The 21864-nt window shown below is 54.7% G+C and overlaps 1 protein-coding gene across 1 annotated transcript in view; it reads left to right on the top strand.

Moving 5' to 3' along the window:
* Nucleotides 1-334: 334 nt before the first annotated feature.
* Nucleotides 335-21864, top strand: part of SOGA1 (suppressor of glucose, autophagy associated 1) — an 86007-nt gene continuing 64477 nt past the window's right edge. The window contains exon 1 of the mRNA XM_023227940.3: nt 335-1364. Coding sequence (XP_023083708.1) covers nt 678-1364 — 687 coding nt within the window. The 5' untranslated portion in view covers nt 335-677. The remainder of the gene's footprint in view (nt 1365-21864) is intronic.

Raw genomic sequence — 21864 nt, 5'->3', positions numbered from 1 at the left:
CCGGGAGTTCCGGCTCCCGCCGCTCTCGCGGGTCCTGCCCGGACGTCGGGCGCAGGGGCGCCTCCGCCGGGTGCGTTCCCCGGGCGGGCAGGGAAGGAGGCGGCGGAGCGGAGGAGGAGGGAGCCCGGGCCGCGGCTGCCCGCGCCCGCCTGACCCTCGAGGGGGTCGCTGTTGCCTCGCAGATCCCTCTCTCGCTCCCTGCCTGCGTCCCTCCCTGCTGCTCTCTCCGCGTCCGCCTTTTGTTCGCGGAACCGCGCGCCCCCGAGCCGAGGCGGCGGGGCGGGGAGCTGGCGGGGCTGCGCGGGGGGCGGGCCGCGCCGGGCGGAGCCGGGGCCCGGGCCGCAGCCGGACTTGGAGCCCGAGGGAGCGATCGGCGTGCGGGCGGCGGGGGCCCGGGCACGCTCCGGGGGCGCGGCGAGGCCGAGGGGGCGGGCGCCGGGCGGAGCCGCAGCCGGAGCCGGGGCTCCTGGAGGAGGTCGGGCCGCACTCTCCGAGCCCAGAGCAGCGGAGAGACCGCGCGGCGGGGCTTGGGGCGGAGACGCGGTGTCGGGGCCGAGGTGGGCCGAGAGCAGCCGCAGCCTGAGCGACCGGAGCCGCGCCGGGTCCCTCCCCAGGGACGTCGAGGCCGGGCGGGCCTGGGCCATGCGCGCACCTCGCTGAGGCCGAGGGAGGCCGCGATGGAGGCGCCGGCGACCGAGCCCCCGGTCCGGGGCTGTGGTCCCCAGCCCGCGCCCGCACCCGCGCCCGCCCCGGAGAGGAAAAAGAGCCACCGCGCGCCGTCGCCGGCCCGGCCCAAAGACGTGGCCGGCTGGTCGCTGGCTAAGGGCCGCCGCGGCCCAGGCCCAGGCGCAGCCGTCGCCTGCAGCGCCGCGTCCTCCGCACGGCCGGACAAGAAGGGGCGCGCGGTGGCGCCCGGGGCACGGGGCGCGGGGGCGCGGGTGGCCGGGGTCCGCACCGGGGTCCGTGCCAAGGGCCGTCCGCGGCCGGGTGCGGGACCGCGACCGCCACCGCCACCTCCCAGCCTCACGGATAGCAGCTCGGAGGTGTCGGACTGCGCCTCGGAGGAAGCGCGCCTGCTGGGCCTGGAGCTGGCGCTGAGCAGCGACGCTGAGTCCGCGGCCGGGGGCCCGGCGGGGGTCCGCACGGGGCAGCCGGCCCAGCCGGCGCCCTCGGCGCAGCAGCCCCCGCGGCCGCCCGCCTCCCCTGACGAGCCGTCGGTGGCCGCGTCGTCGGTGGGCAGCAGCCGCCTGCCGCTCAGCGCCTCGCTCGCCTTTTCCGACCTCACCGAGGAGATGCTGGACTGCGGGCCCGGCGGTTTGGTGCGGGAGCTGGAGGAGCTGCGCTCAGAGAACGACTATCTCAAGGTGGGGGCGCCCGAGGGAAAGGGGGACCGCGGGGGGCACCGGCTGTCACAGTCCCGCGGGCCTGAGGCACCAGCCGGCCCTCCTTTCCACTGAAGAATCCGGTGAAAGAGGCCCAAGCCCTCTGGGGACCACTCTGAGGTGGATCTGGGGCTCCCTCATTCCCCACCGCCTCAACTTTATTTGGGAAGCCTGCTCCTGAAAAAGACCTTGGAACTGGCCACAGGGCCCTAACCTGGGAGCGGGGACTTGAGAAAACAGCTTTGGAGCGTTCTGGGGGGCGTTGCTGGGCTGGGGGTGGGTAGGCAGGGAAGGGATGAATCTCTACCTTCAGCTGCCCAGAACCTCCACGCCCAGGCTCTCCTTCCTGGGACGAGATTGGTGGGCACTGCCGCCAGGGAAACCTGTGGCCATCCCCTGCTCAGGAGAGGCCTGAATGCCACCCTGAGTCGTTATCCAGCGCTTTCCTGGGCGCAGGCCTGTCTCTGCCTGCCTTTCTGGGCGGGTCCAGTTTGAAAGCATGACATCTGGGAACATCCCCTTGGCTGGAGTCCACTTCCGCCCAGCCTAACGGTCCCACAGCCTGGAGGAGGATGTCGTGGGAGAACCGGTTCAGAGGCAGCTTCCTAAATCCCAGCACTGTGTTTTGCCCTCCCTGGGGCAGACCTTGTGCACACAGCAGCTCCACTGGCCCCTTGTGGCCAGTGCCTTTCCATGTTCCCAGTGAGAGGAGGGCAGCTGCCCACCTGGAAGGGGCCTTCCCTGTGGCCATGTGGGGACCCCAGGGCTTCCCCCAGACAGCAGGCTTTGCCTTTGCTTTTTCAGTGGATGTGAGCACCTACTGGGTGCGGGCCAGGCTCCATCTGCACGCTTCCTGGTGCTGTGGCAACTTTAGGGACAGCCCAGTTTGCACGTGTTGACCTCTCCCTGGGAGGCTAGAAGCTTCCTGAGCTCTCCTGCCGCTAGCTGGGCACGGTTTTGGAGAAGGCTGAAATGTTGCCGACTCTTGACAGTGAATGGCCTGGCACAACACCCAGAGTGCCCCTGGCCGTGGAGCTCACAGCGTGCTGCTGATTTATGTCTGCCCTGCAGCACTTAGCTTTTAACTTTTCCTTGTGGCTATTCTGGCCAAATGGGCTTCTCCCTCGTTAGAGTGTTGGTGTCTTGCTCAACTGTGTCTCTGTCTCCCCATTTTCCCCGGGATCTGCTCTCCAGCTTGAGTTCTGTAAATGCTTGTAGTATGGAAGGACAAGGTCTGTCTGAAGCAAGAGACACCTTTCCCCAAGCCAGGCCTCAGTCTCCTCATCTGTTAAATGGGAGGATGTCTTCCCAAGGGCCCGGTTCGGTATTGGCAACTGGGAGTTCAGTCGGCTCTTAGAGTCTTCAGAAGCTGGTGGTAAGGAGAGGGCAAGTGGAAGGTGAGGAGGAAGAGGGAGGCGACCAGCCAGGACAGGGGTCTTTTGCTCCTGCCCTCTTGGTGCTCTGAGCTGCTTGAGTGAGTGCTGCCTGAATTGGCCTTAACTGAAACTCTGAGCTCCCCACCCCTGCCTCCCAGTTCCTGCTACTCACTCTGGTGAAGGGGGGACGGGTTGCAGAGCTTTGCTTCAGGGCTCCTAGGCACCCATCCCCATGGGCTCCTCTCCATCCCAGGAAGTCATCAGGCTCCGACGCAAAGTCTGTTTGAGGCACTCATGACTGTTTAAAGGGGAAAACAGTCTCAGGAGGCTGGGGGCTGAGCCCGGGATCTCACAGGGGCCAGGACCCAGCTGGGGACATCCCACGTCTGGGCCAGCGTGGAGCCGTAATTTCCACTGTTCATTCAGTGGCTCAGGCTTCGTGCTGCTGTTGGGTCTGGGGTCTGTCGCTTCCTGACTGCCTGATCTTTGGCAAGTTACTTAACGGCCCTGGACCTTAGCTTTCTCATTTGTAAAAATGTGACAGTAACACGCTTTCCAATCTCAAGGGTTAAATGAGCTGATGCCTGCAAACCCCATTAGAGCACCTGGTATGTAGTAAGCCTCCGATCACTGCTCTTGTCAGTGGCATGGGACACTTTTCCATGTGCACCCAGCCTGTTCTCTTGTGGGTTCTGTGAGGGCAGAATAGATCCTCTTCATCGCCGAAGGCGAGCTGGGCTCTTTCTCCCGGCCCCTCATTGGTTCATTCGCCAGCTGTTTGTTTAGAACCTGCTGTGTGCTAGCACAGATCTGGGATACAGCCATGGACAAGACAGGGTGAGGTGTCTGTTTCCGTAGAGCTTTGGGGGAGACCGGAATTAAACAATAGTCATACAAGAAATCACAACACAGATCATAATGAGGGTGAAGGGGACAGTTTACCAGGAGCACACAAAGGTGGGGGCTGGGATAAGAAGATTTCAGGCTAAGGGAAATTGGAAAGAGCTTGTTGAGTTCAAGAACAGCACTGAGGCCAGAGAGGGGAAGGAGTGTGGGTGAGAGAGGAGAGCAAGGCCAGCCCATGCCACTTCTCACTGTGTATACATTAGGGTTAGCCCCTTAACTTGTCTGGATATCTGTTTATCCCAGCCACCAACCTCACAGAGGCAGGGTCAAAATCCAGAGACTGAACATGGACCATAGAGGGGTTATTACTGGAGGTGTTGTTTTGTTTATTCCACAGATGGGAAAAATGTGGCCAGAGTGGGGAAGAGACTTGCTCTGGGTCCCAGAGCCGGGAATCTAGGCTGCCAGGGCTTGGAGTAAGCGTGTGTTAGACTCTTTTTTTTTTTTTTGAGACGGAATTTCACTCTTGTTGCGCAGGCTAGAGTGCAATGGCGTGCTCTCGGCTCACAGCAACCTCTGCCTCCTGGGTTTAAGCCTTTCTCCTGCCTCAGCCTCCGGAGTAGCTGGGATTACAGGCACATGCCACCACGCGTGGCTAATTTTGTATTTTTAGTAGAGATGCGGTTTCTCCATGTTGGTCAGGCTGGTCTTGAACTCCGGACCTCAGGTGATCCACCCATCTCAGCCTCCCAAAGTGCTAGGATTACAGGCGTGAGCCACCGCGCCCGGCAGCATGTGTCAGACTTGTTTTTTTTTTTTTTTGTTTTGTGAGGCAGAGTCTCTGTCGCCCAGGCTGGAGTGCAGTGGCCTGATCTCCGCTCACCACAAGCTCCGCCTCCCGGATTTACGCCATTCTCCTGCCTCAGCCTCCTGAGTAGCTGGGACTACAGGCGCCCGCCACATCGCCCGGCTAGTTTTTTGTATTTTTCAGTAGAGACAGGGTTTCACCGTGTTAGCCAGGATGGTCTCGATCTCCTGACCTCGTGATCCGCCCGTCTTGGCCTCCCAAAGTGCTGGGATTATAGGCGTGTTAGACTCTTGATGTGTTTCCTGCCTTTCTGGACTACTTTGCCTCTAAGATGCGGAAACTGAGGACAAGGGAAAGGACTCCAAATCCCCAGAATGTCACCTGCAGGAGCAGAGTTGAAGGAGGTCCCACCACGTCTGGTGGATGGCCCTGCTTGGGCTTACCTCCCCCTTGTAGGGGTCACTGGGAACTGTCAACTGGGAAGGACTCTTGGGTGATCTCCGGCCTGGTGTGGCCTGCCCTGGGGCCCAAGTGAGGAAAGAATAAATCGGGCAGCTCTCTCCCAGTGAGAAGATAGAAGGAGCTTCTACAGAGAAGGTAGTGAGCTCACTGTCACTTTAATTATTCAGAAAGAGGCCGGATGACCTTTCATGCTTGGATAGAGACAGAGGGTTTGTGGAATGATTGCTTGAAGAGGGTTCAGAGGGAGATTGATGTGGTGGCTGCAGCTGAGCTGCCTGACCTTGGGTCCCTTCTAGCCAAGGAAGTCTGAAGGTTATTAACTACTGAGGTTCCAGGATACTAAGATGCAGCTTTAACTGCAGAGCAGACACGTCACCTATGACCTTCAAAGACCCGGTGATCTGAGGTCTTCCAGCCTTTTATCACCACTAACCATTAAGCACGTACCATGTGACCAGGACATATAGGAACCCACTGGGTGTGGATGGAGGAATCTGAGAGTTGGAGCCTGAAGACCTGACTTTGAAACCTGACTCTCGCATTTACTGTGTGGCCATGGGCAAGTTACCTGGCTTCTCTGAGCTGCTTTTTTTCTCGTCCATATAATAAAGGTGATGGAGCCTGGTGCGGTGACTCACACCTGTAATGCCAGCACTTTGGGAGGCTGAGGCGGGCGGATCATCTGAAGTTAGGAGTTCAAAACCAGGCTGGCCAACATGGCGAAACCCCATCTCTACTAAAAATACAAAAATTACCCAGGTGTGGTGGCACGCGCCTGTAATCCCAGCTACTCAGGAGGCTGAGGCAGGAGAATCACTTGACCCTGGGAGGCGGAGGTGGCAGGGAGGCGGAGGTTGCAGTGAGCCGAGATCGCACCACTGCACTGTAGCCTGGGAAACAGAGTGAAACTCTGTCTTAAAAAAAAAATAAGTAAAGGTGATGGAACCTGCCTGGACAATCTCATATGATTGTCATCAGGAATCAGGGAAGTATGAATAGACAAGAAAACATTTTGCTAGCAGTGAAATCCCAAGTCGCCTGAGGAATTGTTATTCATAGTCAATGGGCAGACAGGGAGCCTGTGTCTGCATTCTTGGAGGAACTGGGAGAATGCGGGAGGGGTGGATTTCCTTCGTTTTAGAATGTTGATACGTCAGGAGCTGCCCCAGGGAGGATGGGAAGGTGTGATCACCTTCCCTGCGGTGTGTGTGGGCTCCCTCCTTGGTGATTCTAGATGTGAGTGTTTGAAGTGCAGCCAGTGTAGGTGTCAGCTCAGAAGGGCCTGGAGGAAGCACCTAATCCATCCCCGCTTGCCATTTTACAGATCAGTAAATGGAGGCTCTAAGTTACATAGCCAGGATTCCAACCCAGGTTGGTCTAACTCTGGGCCTGTTCTTTCTGCAGTGTGACCAGGGCAGTGAGCTTTTGGTTGCTAACTAGCGTGTCTAGGCTGGGACACAGGTTGGTGAGAGGAATCCTGCCATGGGCCAGGCTCTAGGCTAAGGCATGCTGGGGGCCCGGAGCCTGGGGGAGGGGGGGTTTATGGGAGGGGAGGACGTTTATGTGTGCACGTGTGTGAGATTGTTCCTTCTTCTGTAATATGGGGGACAAGCTTGCCCACCCAGGGCCGTGAGGACCCTTTTCAGTGTGAGGATGCAGATAGAGTGCACAGTGAATGTTAGTGTCCTTCCCAGTCATTGCCGTTCCCTTGTCTGTTTCTCCAGGCATTCATTCATTCATTCAACACGTATTTCCCCAGTGAGTCCGGGGTACCAGGCCCTGTGCTGGGTGTCTGGACCCAGTGACCATGTAGTAGGCTTCTGCATGTAGCTCTTCTCTTCTTGGCTCCTAGGAGCTACAGGGGAGGACTCCAGTCTGTCACTGGGTGGAGGAGAGGAGGTTACCACAGTCAGCAAAACTCTTGGCTGCTCCCTATCCTGAGGCCCAGCCTCAGCCTCCCAGGGGCTGAGCCTTTGTCCCTGGGCACACTCTCTCTTGTACATACAAATGCACATATATGTATTCACAGCTCAGCTCAGAGACACACAGCCACTGGCACATGTCTCACAGACCCATCCAGTGACTCGCTGGTGTTGGATGCTTTCGGAAGCACGCCTCCAGACATATTAGAGGGGATGCTCACTCAGAGAAGTGCACACACCCAAGCAGCTACACAACTCCCGTTCCATCACACCCACGCATCACCACACAGACACACAGGCTGAGATCCTGTTGCAACCCCCAGGTCAGAAACACATCCTCATATCACATCTTACACACCCGGATATGCCCCAGAGCCTGACATCCTGCAGACACACTCAGACTCATCAAAAGTACACATGAAGGCGGGGATACAAACCCACGCAGACATCATACACACACACTAGCATCCACGAAAGTCGACACATCTACGCTTGCCAGGCTGGCCCAGGCACAAGCTCACCACCCAGGTACCTCCCCTGCCTCTTCCACAAAGAACAGCAGAGACTTGCACACTTACCCGAGGCTTACAGACACCCACCAAGGGGACTCCCACGCAGACATTTACACGCAGCACACACAGTCACATGCACATCAGCAGGGACACGGCACAGTCTGGCATGCAAACATCAGGCATGTAGCATTTGCCAGCAGGAGCCACAGGCTCTCAAACCAGGGAACCTAGACACACACACACACACACACGGGCTGTGACATTTCATCCACACACAGAAACAGGAAATCCTGGTCTGTGTCTCCCTGGAGCTAATGTGTACAAACTAAACTGTTTTTAGTGGCTCTGTAGGCTTCCTTCCACAAGGCTGCTGGGAACGCTGAGGAGTGTGGCCAGGGGCTTGACTTTGTAACCTTCTGGAGCTGGGGGTCCTGGGATCCTGGGTGGTGGGTGGATGGGGGCTGGTAGGTCTTGAAGTCAGAAGAAGCTGCACTGAGGTCCCCCAGGTCCCTGATGCCCAGGGCCAGTGGGGCTGAGTGAAGTGGACTGATTGTCAGGCTGCCCACAGAAGAAACACTGCCCGGGGGCAACTCCCTTCTAATCTCCTTGGAATTTCCTGCTGGCCCTATCTCCCCCTTCTCCCCCTGTTCCCTTGCTGGGGGCTGCGGAGGGCCATGCCACTCCCCATCTGTAAAGGGTGCCCAGTTCTGGCTGGGGAATGATGGATTCAGGGTAGAGGTGGCTAGAGGAGGTATGGGAGCTCAGAGAAAGGGCTTGGCAGGCTTCCTGGAGGAGGAGGTGTCCTTGGAGCTGGGGAGTTAGCCTCAAGTGGCTGTCTCTGTGCCCAGCTCTTAGAACAGTGCCTGCCACGTTGTAGGAGCTCAATAAATATGTGTGCAATTAAGTGAAAGGCAGTAGGCAGGGCCTGGAGGTGGACCACAGGCTTGAAACAGAAACGCTAGAGGGAGTGGTGGGAGCTGGCAGGGTTGAGGAGAGTCTGGGAAGGGGAGTTGGGCCGGCTTGGGACAGGCACTGAATGCCAGGCCGAAGCCGTGTGAGCACCTTGCTGGGAGGGGTCTTGTTGCAGCAAACCTGTAGCCACCTCCTTTTATGTGTCTGCAGCCCTGGGCCTGAGGCCTGCCCTGCCAGAGAGGCCTGGGGAGGGAGGAGAGCAAGGCTGTGTGGTCTCAGGGGCAAACTCCACCTCTGGAGTCAAGTCTGGAGCCAAACTTCACTGTGTCACCTTCTCCCTGTGCATGCTGTCCCTGCATGAGTCCCTCATCAAGCCTCCGTGTTCCTCCTGTAAAATGGGATGTGATTCTTTCTAGTGGGGCGCTTGGGAGGTTGAGAGCTCAGGTGTTCTGTGCACCTAGCACCATCGTGGCACAGAGGAGGAGAGGAGGCCCCATGTCCTGCATAGCCTCCGGGACAGAGAGAGTCCCCCAGGGGAAGGGCGCAGCGAAGTTCAAGGCAAGGGCCTGCCCAGCAGCCAAGTTTTTCACTGAGGTCGTTCCCCTAGTCCCCACATGCATGACCTCATCCGTGGTCACGTTCACTCCCCTTGGTGCCGGAAGGAACTTGGAGCTGGGGTGCTCCATGCCAGGCTGACCCTGGCATCACTGGAGGCCTCAGTCAGCACTGCATCTGCCTGCTTTGCGGCAGTGGGGCGCAGCAGGGGGTCGGAGCGAGTGGGAGCAGCAGGCCAGCCCTTCTTTCTCTGAGGTCCAGGGTGGTTGGGAGAGAGTACTGTGATCTAGAGCCAAGCTGACTGGGCTCGAATCCCAGCTCTGCCTTTTCCTTTCTGAGCTTTCCCTTTCTGAGCCTCAGTCTCCTCATCTGTAGATGTCCTTGCCGCGCATGTTGCCACGAGGGTTCCATAAGAGAAAGAGTGCATGCACGGGTCCCATTAGCGAGGTCTGGCTCCTCGGAAGGACCAAGTGCTTGCGTGTTCTATCTGGCCCTGGTGTGATCCCGGTGACCCCAGGTTAAGCTGGGTCCTTGACATCAGGGGCTGTGCTTGGCTCTGGGTGTCCCCCCGTGGGTGTTGGCTTAGGGCATCAGTCTGAGTGGTATGCACAGAGCTGCACTGCATTTTGGGTACCCCCAAACATATCTCCCTGTCTGTGTCTCCCCCCTACCCTCCCCCATGGCATTGTGTCACTCTTCCCTGGATGACCCAGGCTAGTGCCACCGGCTTAGTAACTGGTGATATACATTTGCTAATGGAAGGACACCTTTGGGGGCCCCTCATTCTCAAATGGAGGTGAATCATCTCTCATTGCCTGAGCCACAAGGAAAAGCTCAGCCTCTATGGAAAAAGGTCTGGGGTTCCCTAGCTAGGCTGGGTCAGCTGAACATCTTTACTCTGGTTGGGGCCGAGGCCTGCTTTGGATCTTCTGGGCTTGAGTCAGTTGCACCAGCCTCTCCCCTTCCAGCCTCTCCTTGACCCTGCCTCATGGTGGAGCAGCCTGTGTGGTCCTGCCTCCCGCAGCCTCGCCCACCCCTGCCCAGCCCAAGCTCTACGGGTGCTGGACACATCCCAGCCTCTGTCCCGTGCTCTTCCCACCTGGCCTTTGTGCTTGCAGTTCCTGGCTCTTTCCCTTAGTTTCTTCCTCCGCCTTAGAGCACTCAGCCCCAGCAACAACTCCCCAGGCCAGGCTCCTGTGTCAGACACCTTGGAGTTCCCTGGAGCTTCCTTTGGAGCATTTACCATGATGGTGATTAGATTATTAATGGGGTAATGACAGGTTTCATGCCACCACCACCCCACCTTGCCCTGCATGAGGGCAGGGACCTTCCAGGGTACTTAGCTCCTCCCTTTTACAAAGGGAGAAACTGAGGCCCAGAGAGGTTAGGGGGCTAGTTAGAGGTCATGCAGCCTGTAAGTGGCAAGAGGCAAGACTGGGGTCTTGTGCTTCTCTCCAGGATGCCAGGCAGGGGGAATGGCAGGGGTGTAAAGTGCTGGGGTGTTCTGGAGCTTCAGGCTGTATGGCCTTAGGCCACTATCTTTGGAGCTTTGTCTTCTATCCCTAAAGACCTCAGACCCCTGCTCTGAGTTAGAGATTTCGCTGCAACCCAGAGGGTGTTTGGGGGATGTTTTAAACACATCCAGGTCCAAATGCTGCCTTCCTTCCTGTTCACATGGAAAGGATGGGAGGAAACTGTCAGGCGCTTCCTGACATGAATGCCCAGAGGCCACGGGCCTGTGGATATCTCCCTGCTCTGTCAGGTAAGGCCTTGAATGGGACAGTGACAACAATGACAAGCCAGATGTGGCCTTGGTGGGCAGTGGTCTCTGGGCATCTCCTTACCAACAACCACCACCACATACACACACACACCCCTCCCTGATAGAGCATCTGTAGTCTCCTATGCAGAGCTGTACCAGACGGATCTGGGAGGCTCACTCCTGATTGGCTGCATAGACCTCATCTTCCTGGGCCTCCGTTTGCTCACCTGTGAAATGGGGATAAGATAATCATAGCGCCTGCCTCTAAGGTTCATCACTGAGCAAGAGATAATGGCCTTTCTGTCTCAGTCCGGTGTCTGGAACACATTAAACACTTGTCAGTGTTAGCTATTGTTATCGTCACCATTGTTCATTATAAGACTGTCTGGTCCAGCTTATAGGATCTCCAGCTGGACCTGAATCCTGGCTGTGCCACTTAACTGTGTGTGGCCTTGGGCAACATCTTGACCTCTCTGAGGTTCCTCTCCCATCGGGGATTGCTCGGACTGCAGTGAGAGAATGTGCACTGCCCGGCGGGGAGGGGGAGTGCACAGGGAGCATCTCTTATTTCTTGGCATTGGAGAGGTGGGCCCAGGCCCCAGTCTTCCCTCATTATTCCTAACCAGAGGAGCAGGATGCAGTGGGTCTCCAGGGCCAAGCAGTCTCCGTGTCGGCTGGAGTGGGGAAATTGTGTGGCACAGCAATTCCGCGTTGGGTGTACTGGCCTTCTTTCCCTGGGACCTTTTTTTTTTCCCGGAGACGAAGTCTCACTCTCTCGCCCAGGCTGGAGTGCAGTGGTGTGATCTCGGCTCACTGCAACCTCTGTCTCCTGGGTTCAAGTGATTCTCCTGTCTCAGCCTCCCAAGTAGCTGGGATTACAGGCATGTGCTGCCATGCCCGGCTAATTTTTGCATTTTTAGTAGAGATGGGGTTTCACCATGTTGGCCAGTCTGGTCTTGAACTCCTGACCTCAAGTGATCCACCCACCTCAGTCTCCCAAAGTGCTGGGATTACAGGTGTGAGCCACCGCGCCCGGCCTCATCAGGACCTTTGATGCAACTCCCCCAAAACTGGACCCCAGCTTCTTTCCAAGGATGCTAAGCTAGATTGAGCTCTGGAGTGGGAGACAGGTGCCCAGAGCCCCCCCGCCCACTCAGTGCTATCCCCTCCAGGGACTGTGGCATTGTCCCCTGTCCTTCTCGAGGCCTCTGTGTCCCTGGGTATGAAGGGATGGAGTCCTTGGGTTTCCTCCCCTGCTGCTGTGCCCAGAGTGTTTGCATTTGAGCTGAGAAGTGGAGCTCTGCGGAGTTTTTTGCATACCCTTTTTTGGGGTCCAAGTGCGATGATCTCATCTGGAGCCTTGACAGACTCCTGGGGGACTGGCAGAAGGGATGGCAGATGGCTGCCCTGGCCTCTTGGGTGGAGCTGGCATGCCGCCCCTGTGGCCACTGCCGGCCCACTCCGCAAAGCAGCCCTTCCGGGGCTGGGGTGAGTGGCCTGGGCCGGGCAGGAGACGAGTGGCCCAGAGCCAGGGTGGCAGATGGGAGGCAGCCCAGGCCTTGGCCTGAAGGAGGGACCATGGTGGCCAGGGCAATGTGGGAGCAGGCGGGCCAGGCGGAGGCTCCTGTTCCTCTGTAGTGTGGTTGCTGCCGTGCAGAGTGAGGGTTCTGGGCCTCTCAGCTCAGCTCTGTCATTCTTTTGGGTTGGTCTGCCCATTGGAGGGCTTGTTGGGCCCCTGGAACCTGGGGAGGAGGTGGTACATTTGGGTAAGGTTTGGAATCTGGCAGGGCTGTGGCCTGGGTGTTGCTGGGCTGGGATTTGAGCCCTACCACTGGGGTCCGAAGCACCCATGGGCATTAGCTTCACAGAATCAAGGAATTAGATTCAGACACAGGAGCGTGGACTAGAAGTGGTTTTCTGTAGGGGAGTAGAACAGGGGGATTCTCCTCCCCTCTGAGGGCCTGTGTATTCATTCAGCACCTCTTTATTGAGCTGTTCTGTGTGTCCCAGGCACTGTGCTAGGCTCTGTCCTCCTGACATCACATCCTAGTGGTAGAGACTGACATTCTGCAGGCAAACAGACAAATAAAACGATGAATATCACAAATAAACCTGTGATATATGCCAAGAAAGAAAAAGGGGTTAAGATGGACGTAATGGGACTGGAGGAGCATGGAAGGCTTCTCAGAGGAGGTGGCAGTTCAGTGGAGACTTGAGGCAGAAGGCAAGCCAGCAGTGCAGAGATGGGGGGCAGGGAAATCCAGGCAGAGGAAACTGCAAGGCCAAAGGCTTTGGGGTGGGACAGGTGAGGCAGTTGCTGGTTGCCTAAGACCCAAGTGGCTTCTGTGTTGCCAGTGAGAGGAGGAGTCGAGGGAGATGAAGATGGAGAAGTGAACAGGACTCAGGCCAGACAGCGTCTGTATGCCCTATGATGGGATTTGGGTTTTCTTTTGTGTGTGATGAAAAGTCACTGGAGGTTTTTGTTTTGCTTTACTTTTTGCTTTTTGGGGTTTTAGGTCAGGTGTACTGGGTATATATATACAATATATACAGTTGTACAAATATATACAATAAAATGAATTTTGGCAAATGCATCCAGTTCTGTAGCCACCACCACAACCAAGATATAGAACAGTTCCTTCACACCCCAAATTTTGCCCTGTGAGGTCAGTTCCTCTTTCAGTTTCAGACCCTGACAACCACTGGGACTGTTTTCTGTCTCTATAGCCTTGCCTTTTCCAGAGTGTCAAAAATAGATAGACTCATATAGTGTATAGCATACTCAGTCTGGTTTCCTTCCCTAAGCTTCCTGCATGTGAGCTTCCTCCATGTTGCAGGTGTCAGCAGTTCTTTCCTTTTCATGGCTGAGTAGTATTCTATTGCGTGGACGTACCACAGTTTATCATTCACCAGCTGAGGGACTTCTGCTCTGGAAGTCTCTTCCTTGGTGGCTGGCAAGAGGCAACCTGCTCCTGCCTTCAGGAACCTCATGTCCCCTTGGTTCTCTTCCCGTCCTCCCAGCTGGGAGCTGCTGCTGGGTTCAGACCACACGCTGCCACTTGCTGTGTTTCTGCAGAGGGTCCAGGTATTCAGTCACTTTCATCTCCAGCCCCATAGCTCCCCAGCTGCTGCAGGCCAATTCCATCATAGCCATGCATCTGGAGCCACGTGCGAAGGTTCCAGTGGCCCCAAATCTAAACTTCCCCCTGCTGTCCTCAGTGTACAAAGGTGAAATCATTTTATATCTATGTGGGTTTCTCATAGAAAATAATCTTTCTTAGAACACTTATATATGTGATTTACCAGCCTGGGCAATAAAGCAAGACCCCCTCTCTACAGAAAATACAAAATTCAACCAGGCATGGTGGTGTGTACCTGTAGTCCCAGCTACTCAGGAGGCTGAAGTGTGAGGATGGCTTTAGCCCAAGAGGTCAAGGCTGCAGTGAGCTGTGATCAAGTCACTGTGACACAGTGAGACCCCGTCTCAAAAAATAAAATAAATAAGTAAAAAGTGTGATTTGAAAGCGGAGCTCTGCTTCTCCTGCCTATATTTCATTTTAAACATTTAAAGTTATATCTTATTTTGGCTGGGTGTGATGGCTCACGCCTGTAATCCCAGCACTTTGGGAGGCTGAGGCGGGTGGATCACCTGAGGTCAGGAGTTCGAGACCAGACTGGCTAACATGGCGAAACCCCGTCTCTACTAAAAATACAAAAATTAGATGAGCTTGATGGCACACGTCTGTAATCCCAGCTACTTAGGAGGCTGAGGTAGGAGAATCGCTTGAACCCCAGAGGCAGAGGTTGTGGTGAGCTGAGATCGCACCACTGGACCCCAGCCTGGGCAACGAGAGCAAAACTCCGTCTCAAAAAAAAAAAAGGAAACCAACTCTATTGAAATACAGTTATAAAAGTATTTTTAAATTACAACATAGTAATGTGTGCTTATTAACTCATAAATTCTGATGACAGATCTAACTAGCATAATTTCAAACTACTGATGAATGTAAATAATATTTTGACATTTTTGCAGCAATTGTTATATGATATGAAAATATCTGTGATTTTTTTTTGGTGGCAAAGTCACAGGTATTACTCATATAATGATGGTTTGTTTATAGGCCCAGAATAGAAGGAAATGCTACATTTTACTTAGAGGTCAGTCAAAAGAAAGATGTGATTTTCCAAGTTCGTGGACTCCCTGAGTTCTGGTTCCAAAGAAAGATCTTGAAGTCAGTGGTTGGAGTTTGAGTCCTGATTGGAGGTCTCACCCCCTCCCCTTGCCCGTTTGCATGTGCTTGGGCATGACCCACCTTCCCTGTGCTTCTCTGAAGTTCTTCATCTGTAGAACATGGATGATTGTTCCTGTCTCTCCTTACTGGGGGGGTTTCAGTGAGGATCTGTGAGATGATTCAGATGGAATGTCTTTGTAAACTGTGAAGCCCTCTGCTGCTGTGTAAGATCTTGCTATTATTAGCAGTAGTGTGAGCTCATGTTTGGCCGTCTGGCCCAGCCGGGACCAAGAGGCTCTTCCTGGACAATTCTCCCAGGATTCCTGGGAATCAGTCCATCGAGGGGAGCAGGTTTGCCTCTGAGAGGCTGCTTCCTGCAGGCTGAGCTCATGGTTTGGCAGGGGGTGGACAGAGATGCACTTTGTGGGCAGGGAGTGGGTGGATGAGCAGGAGGTTCCCTGTCCAGACAGACCCTGCCTACCCTCCTTGGGTGGCATAGAGATCTGAGACTAGTTCTGATCTGCCCAGGCTCTCCCTCTTTTATTTTTATTTAGAGACAGGGGTCTCACTCTGTCACCCAGCCTGGAGTGCAGTGGTGCAATCATGGCTCACAGCAGCCTGGAGCTCCTGGGCTCAAGTGATCCTCCTGCCTCAGCCTCCTGAGTCCTGGGGACTACAGGCACATGCCCAGCTATATTTTTTTAATTTTTAATTTTTTTGTAGAGACGGAGACTCACTGCATTGCCAAGGCTGGTCTTGAACTTCTGTCTTCCTAACTCTTTGCAGCTGGCCTGGAGTTGTGGACTGGGCAGGACAGAAGCTATATTCATTTTTTCTTTTTTTGGGGTCAGACTCTCTCTGTGTCACTCAGGCTGGAGTGTAGTGGCGCAATCCTTACTTATTGCAGCCTCAACCTCCCAAACTCAAGTGATCCTCCTGTTGCAGCCTCCTGAGTATCTGAGGCTACAGGTGCACGCCACCATGCCTGGCTAATTTTTAAATTTTTTTGTAGAAATAGGGTCTCGCTATGTTGTCCAGGCTGGTCTTGAACTCCTGAGCTCAAGGGATCCTCCCTCTTTGGCCCCCCAAAGTGTTGCAATTACAGGCGTGAGCCACCACGCCTGGCCCCATACTCATTCTTTAATTCCTACATCTACACATAGACAGTGACGGTACCTGCCTGTACCACGGCCTGCCCTGGGTGATGCTGGGGACTAGACACAAACCAGCCCTTCTCCCTAGCTCTTGGGGAAGACTGACTTGAAAACAGACAAATACAACCTAAAACTACCAGTACAACGGACCATAGATTTCAGAGTGTAGGGTTTGAATCAGATTGCGGGGAAGAAATGTTCTGGAAGGATGAGATAGTCGGGAGTCAGCCTGGCAAAGGCCGTTCCATCAGAGGGAATAGCTGAACAATCTGGAAGAGCACAGTTATGACGCACTGACCCAGGGCCACGTGGCTGGTATGGAATCCAGCACCACAGGTCCCTTGCTCAAGCAGCCCTGCGAAGCTTCTGAGCCTCGTCTTCTCATCTGCACAGTAGGAACATTTTCAGCACCTACCTCACAGGGTTGGTAAGAGGATTAAACTGTCAACCGATAATGCATGTACTGCCTGTGCTAGGGCCTGGTAATTAGTGAGCCTCCTAATAGGTGGTAGCCATGTTTCGTTTGTTGAAACAGTCTGTGTCTGTTGCCCATGCTCAAGTGTAGTGGTGCGATCTCAGCTCACTGCAACCTCTGCCTCTGGGGTTCAAGCGATTCTCTTGCCTCAGTCTCCCGAGTAGCTGGGATTACAGGCACCTGCCACCATGCCTGGCTAATTTTTTTGTGTTTTTTTGTAGAGATGGGGTTTCACCATGTTGGTCAGGCTAGTCTCGAACTCCTAAACTCAGGTAATCCATCCACCTCGGCCTCCCAAATTGCTGGGATTACAGGCATGAGCTGCTGCGCACGGCCAGTGGTAGCCATTTTTAAAGTCACAGCCTATTTGGATGCTGGAGGGCCAGGGTAAGGCAGGAGTAGGGAGGAGACCAGGGGCTGGACCTGATGCAGAAGCTGGTGAAAACTGGTAGAAGAGATAGAAAGCCATCTACCTTCTTCAGATTTCTCCAAAAACAGCTATTAACTGTGTAATCAGAGCAAAAAAGCATTCTCTAGAAAGGGAAGCACTGCCCATCCTGGCAGCAGTGTGGGTGCCCTGGTCTCCCATCCTCCCCCATGCTCCTATTCCCCGTTTCCAGTCCAGCTAAAAAATCTGGGTTAGCTTCAAGAGTAGCCTTTAAGGTGAAGAGGTCAACTTGAAGGAGGTGGCCAGGCCGTGGTGGGGCTGAGGGTCAGGGGTCCCAAGGCTCTGAGGTGGGCATTACCAGGCACTGTGCCCTTTTGTTGTCTGGCAGAGGATGAGGCTTGGGGTTTTCCCGGTGGTGTTGAGGGAATTTTTTTTTTGAGACACAGTCTCGCTCTGTTGCCCAGGCCGGAGTGCAATGGCGTGATCTCGGCTTACTGCAACCTCTGCCTCCCAGGTTCAAGAAATTCTCTTGCCTCAGCCTCCCAAACAGCTGGGATTACAGGCGTGAGCCACCCCACCTGGCTAATCTTTGTATTTTTAGTAGAGACAAGGTTTCACCATGTCTACAACTTTGTTCTATAGCCACAAGGCCTACTGAGTCCAGTGGAGCTGGGCCTCTCCCTCCCCATTTCTACACAGTTAGGGGGTCTGGGAGCTGGGAGAGGCTCTTCAGAACCACTGAGCTGTCTGTGAAGGAGCTGGGAAGCCTGTGCTCCTCACCCCCACCTCCCAGGGCCTCCCACCCCCAGCTCCTTCAGTTGGATCTGTCACTGGAGAGCTCTCCTGGGATGGGGGCCCAGACTGCGTGACCGCAGAGCCCCAGAGCCTTCTTAGGCTCCCTGAGGACTGTGAACCTCTGGAGCAGAACAAGGGCCCGCCCTCTGGGTCCCCTCCCCAAGCTCCAGCAGCCCCTCTCCTAGCCCCACCTGGGGCCCTGAAAGCTCAGCGCCCCTGCCTAAGTCCTGCACTCGCCAGCCTCTCCCACCCACGTCCCTGCAGACCGAGCCTGGGGCCACAAGCCTGCCTTTGTCAGCTCACCCTCTCACGTGGGGCCGTGCCAGCAGGGGCTGACAGGCATTCTGCCTGCAGCTGGGACTAGCCCCCCGAGAGGCCTAGGCCCCCCTGGAGAGATGGAACTGGCGTGAATGCAACATCTTGCACTGTCACAAATTGACTGTGGTGAAGGGCAGGCCCTGGGGAGACAGCTGCTCATGTGAGAACTATCATTCATTCATTCACTTATTCAAAGGATGCTTACTGAGATCCTGCTCTGTGTCAGGCCCTGCCTTGGGGACTTGTCCTCAGAGATCTGACTCTTGCCCTTTTAGCGGGGGGAGGGGGGAAGGCTAGAAGGAAATGCCCTTCATCAGAATCTCTTGGGGGGCTCACCCTAGGAGTTTCTGATTCAGCAAGTCTGGGTTGGGACATGAGAATTTCTCACAAATTTACCAGTGATGCTGATGCTACTGGTCCAGGAACTGTACTTTGAGAGCCACTGTGATTCAGGTATTGGAATTATGCATGGATTATATTTCCTTTCTCTCTTTTTTTTTCCCTGAGACAGAATCTCGCTCTGTCGCCTAGGGTGGAGTACAGTGGTATGATCTCCGCTCACTGCAACCTCCGTCTCCTGGGTTCAAGCAATTCTCCTGCCTCAGTAGCTGGGATTACAGGCACCTGCCACCACGCCTGGCTAATTTTGTATTTTCAGTAGAGACAGGGTTTCACCAAGTTGCCCAGGCTGGTCTCAAACTCCTGACCTCAAATGGTCCGCCCGCCTTGGCCTCCCCAAAGTGCTGGGATTACAGGCGTGAGCCACTGCACTTGGCCTGTTTTCTCTATTTTCATAACTGTCTCTATGATCATGTTTTAGTTTTTTTGTTTTTTTAGAGACAGGTTCTTGCTCTGTTGCCCAGGCTGGAGTGCAGTGGTACAATCATAGTTCAGTGTAACCCCAACCTCCTGGGCTCAAACAGTCCTCCCACCCCAGCCTCCCAAGTAGCTGGGGCCACAGGTGTACTACCAGGCCAGGTAATCCATCCGCCTCAGCCTCCCAAAGTGCTGGGATTACAGGTGTGAGCCACTGCACCTGGCCAGTGATAGCCATTTTTAAAGTCACGGCCTATTTGGATGTAATATATTACTATTGTTGTTGTTGTTATTTTTTGTAGAGATGAGGTCTCACTATGTTACCCAGGCTGATCTTGAACTCCTGGGCTCAAGTGATCCTCCTGCCTCAGCTTCTCAGAGTGCTGGGGTTACAGGGGTGAGCCATTGTGCCCTGCCAGTGCTTTATTTTATTTTATTTTACTTTGCTTTTTTTCCAAGACAGAGTCCTGCTCTGTTGCTCAGGCTGGAGTGCGGTTGCATGATCTCAGCTCACTGCAACCTCTGCCTCCCGGGTTCAAGCAGTTCTCCCGCCTCAGCCTCCTGAGTAGCTACGATTACAGGCGTGCACCACCACAACCGGATAATTTTTGTTTTTTTTTGTTTGTTTGTTTGTTTTGAGATGGAGTCTCGCTGTATCGCCCAGGCTGGAGTGCAGTGGCGCGATCTCGGCTTACTGCAAGCTCTGCCTCCCGGGTTCCCGCCATTCTCCTGCCTCAGCCTCCCGGGTAGCTGGGACTACAGGCGCCCGCCACCTCGCCCAGCTAGTTTTTTGTATTTTTTAGTAGAGATGGGGTTTCAGCATGTTAGCCAGGATGGTCTCGATCTCCTGACCTTGTGATCCGCTCGTCTTGGCCTCCCAAAGTGCTGGGATTACAGGCTTGAGCCACCACGCCCGGCCAATTTTTGTATTTTTAGTAGAGATGGGGTTTCACCATGTTGGCCAAACTTCTGACCTCATGATCTGCGGGTCTTGGCCTCCCAAAGTGCTGGGATTACGGGCGTGAGCCATCGCCCCCGGCCTGCCCTGTTTTATAAATAAGAAAATCAGTTATTTAAAAGGTAAAAAAAGTGATTTCCAAAAATGACTCTAGCGCTGTGGGTGTGATCTTATGTGAGAGACGTCACCTCCCATGATCTGAATGTCATGCATCTGTTAATGTAGCCCAGCATCATAGGGTTGTGTGCATTTCCCCTAGGTTCAGCCGGAGCTTGGGGCCCACTCAGACCCTCATATTATTTCCATCACCATATTCTGTCATTTTAACTTTCTAGAGAGAATAAGTGAGGTGCTGGTGATCGGCATGGCTAGGATTTGAACACAGATCCTTCTGGGGGCTGGCCTAGTCTGGATTTACCCGACTGGCTTGCACTTCCCGAGTTCTCTTTCCTTCATGCTTCCTTCATCGGCTGCCTGAAACAGCACGTGGATCCTTCACTTCCTCATTTTTTAACTGGTGTGATCATTTACTGTTCCACTTCCTCCTCTCCACCCTGGTTCTGTCCACGTGGTGTGCTGGTGGGGTGGTGAGTCTGTGTGTCTATGAGGATGGGGGTGGGGGGGGGCCTGGCCGAGTGACTGTTCCTCTGCAGCCCCAGGAGTCAAACCAATGGGCAGGAAAACCTCCCCAGCTTCTGAGAACTAGCCTGGAGAGGGTAGGGCTCCCTAACCCTGACCCTGAATTAAATCCATCCAGCCTCAGGGGGCGGAGGCAACCCCAGCCATACCCCTTTCCTCACAGGGAGCCATCTTACCAGGCTGACCATTGGAAGAGCAGAGCTGTCCTCACCCTCTGGGCAGGCAGGAATGAAGAGAGAGACCCCCATGTTTGTTCCTTTCCCAGGCGCAAGGTCAGATCCCCCCTTCCTCCCAGCCCCAGCGGGGGTATAGTGAGGGGTGCTCGGACAGAAGCCAGAAGTGTCCCTCTGACGGGAGCAGAGTGGACGCTCCCTCCTCTCAGTAGCAGCATGAAGAGGGAGGAATATGAGACCCCACTTCCCAGTCCCTTCATTTCCATTTCCTTTGGGGAAAGGCAGGTAGGGAGGGCTGAGGAATCCGGCTCTCCAGATCTGCCCTCTCCAGGGCCCGCAGAGGCCTTTTTGACCCTTGGACCCCCCAACCCCTGCTTCCATCACCGCCATCCTTGGTGCTTCCCCTGACTCCTCAGGGATGCTTTTAGCAGGTCATTCATCCCTGGTGACTCTGTTTCTCTTTTTTTATTTTTTGAGACAGAGTCTGGCTCTGCTGCCCAGGCTGGAGTGCAGTGGTATGATCTTGGCTCACTGCAACCTCTGCCTCCCAGGTTCCAACGATTCTCCTGCCTCAGCCTCCCGAGTAGCTGGGACTACAGGCGCCCACCACCATGCCCGGCTAATTTTTGTATTTTTAGTAGAGACAGGGTTTCACCATGTTGGCCAGGCTGCTCTTGAATTCCTGGTCTCAGGCGATCTGACTGCCTTGGCCTCCCAAAGTGCTGGGATTAGAGGCATGAGCCACCGCACCTGGCCAGTTTCCCTTCTTAGTATACAATCTTATTTAAATCATTCAGTCACACTAAGAGTAAGTATTATTCCCATTTGTGACTGGGTTTGCACATTTGTGTGAGACATAATAATTATGCATTTCTTCTGCGTAATTCTACTTCCCTCCCCACTTAGTATCTAATGATTGTTGCACATTGGTATGTCTTTTTTGTTGTTTTTGACCTAACTAAACATGCATGCACCCATTCAGTTAATATTTGTTGGGAGCCTACTGCCTGCTAGGCCAAATGGGATGGCCTCCAGGTACTCATGGTTTGGCTGGGAGACAAAACTATTAAACATAGAATTGCAGATTTGCTAATAATGATTACAAAGGAGAAGTGAGGAACAGCTGGAAGCTGATGACAGCCGTAGCAGAAGCTGCCTTGAGGAAGTGAGGTCATACTCTTTCCCTCTCTGCTTAAAACCCAAACCCAGGCTAGGCATGGTGGCTCATGCTTGTAATCTCAGCACTTTGGGATGCTAAGCTGGGCAGATTGCTTGAGCTCAGGAATTCATGACCAGCCTGGGCAACATGGCAAAACCCTGTCTCTCCACACACACACACACACACACACACACACACACACACACACACACACACACAC

The sequence above is a fragment of the Piliocolobus tephrosceles genome, chromosome 20 (genome assembly GCF_002776525.5).
Source record: "Piliocolobus tephrosceles isolate RC106 chromosome 20, ASM277652v3, whole genome shotgun sequence".
Taxonomy (NCBI): domain Eukaryota; kingdom Metazoa; phylum Chordata; class Mammalia; order Primates; family Cercopithecidae; genus Piliocolobus; species Piliocolobus tephrosceles.
Note: the sequence above shows the minus strand (reverse complement) of the source record. Positions and strands in the feature narration are given on the sequence as shown.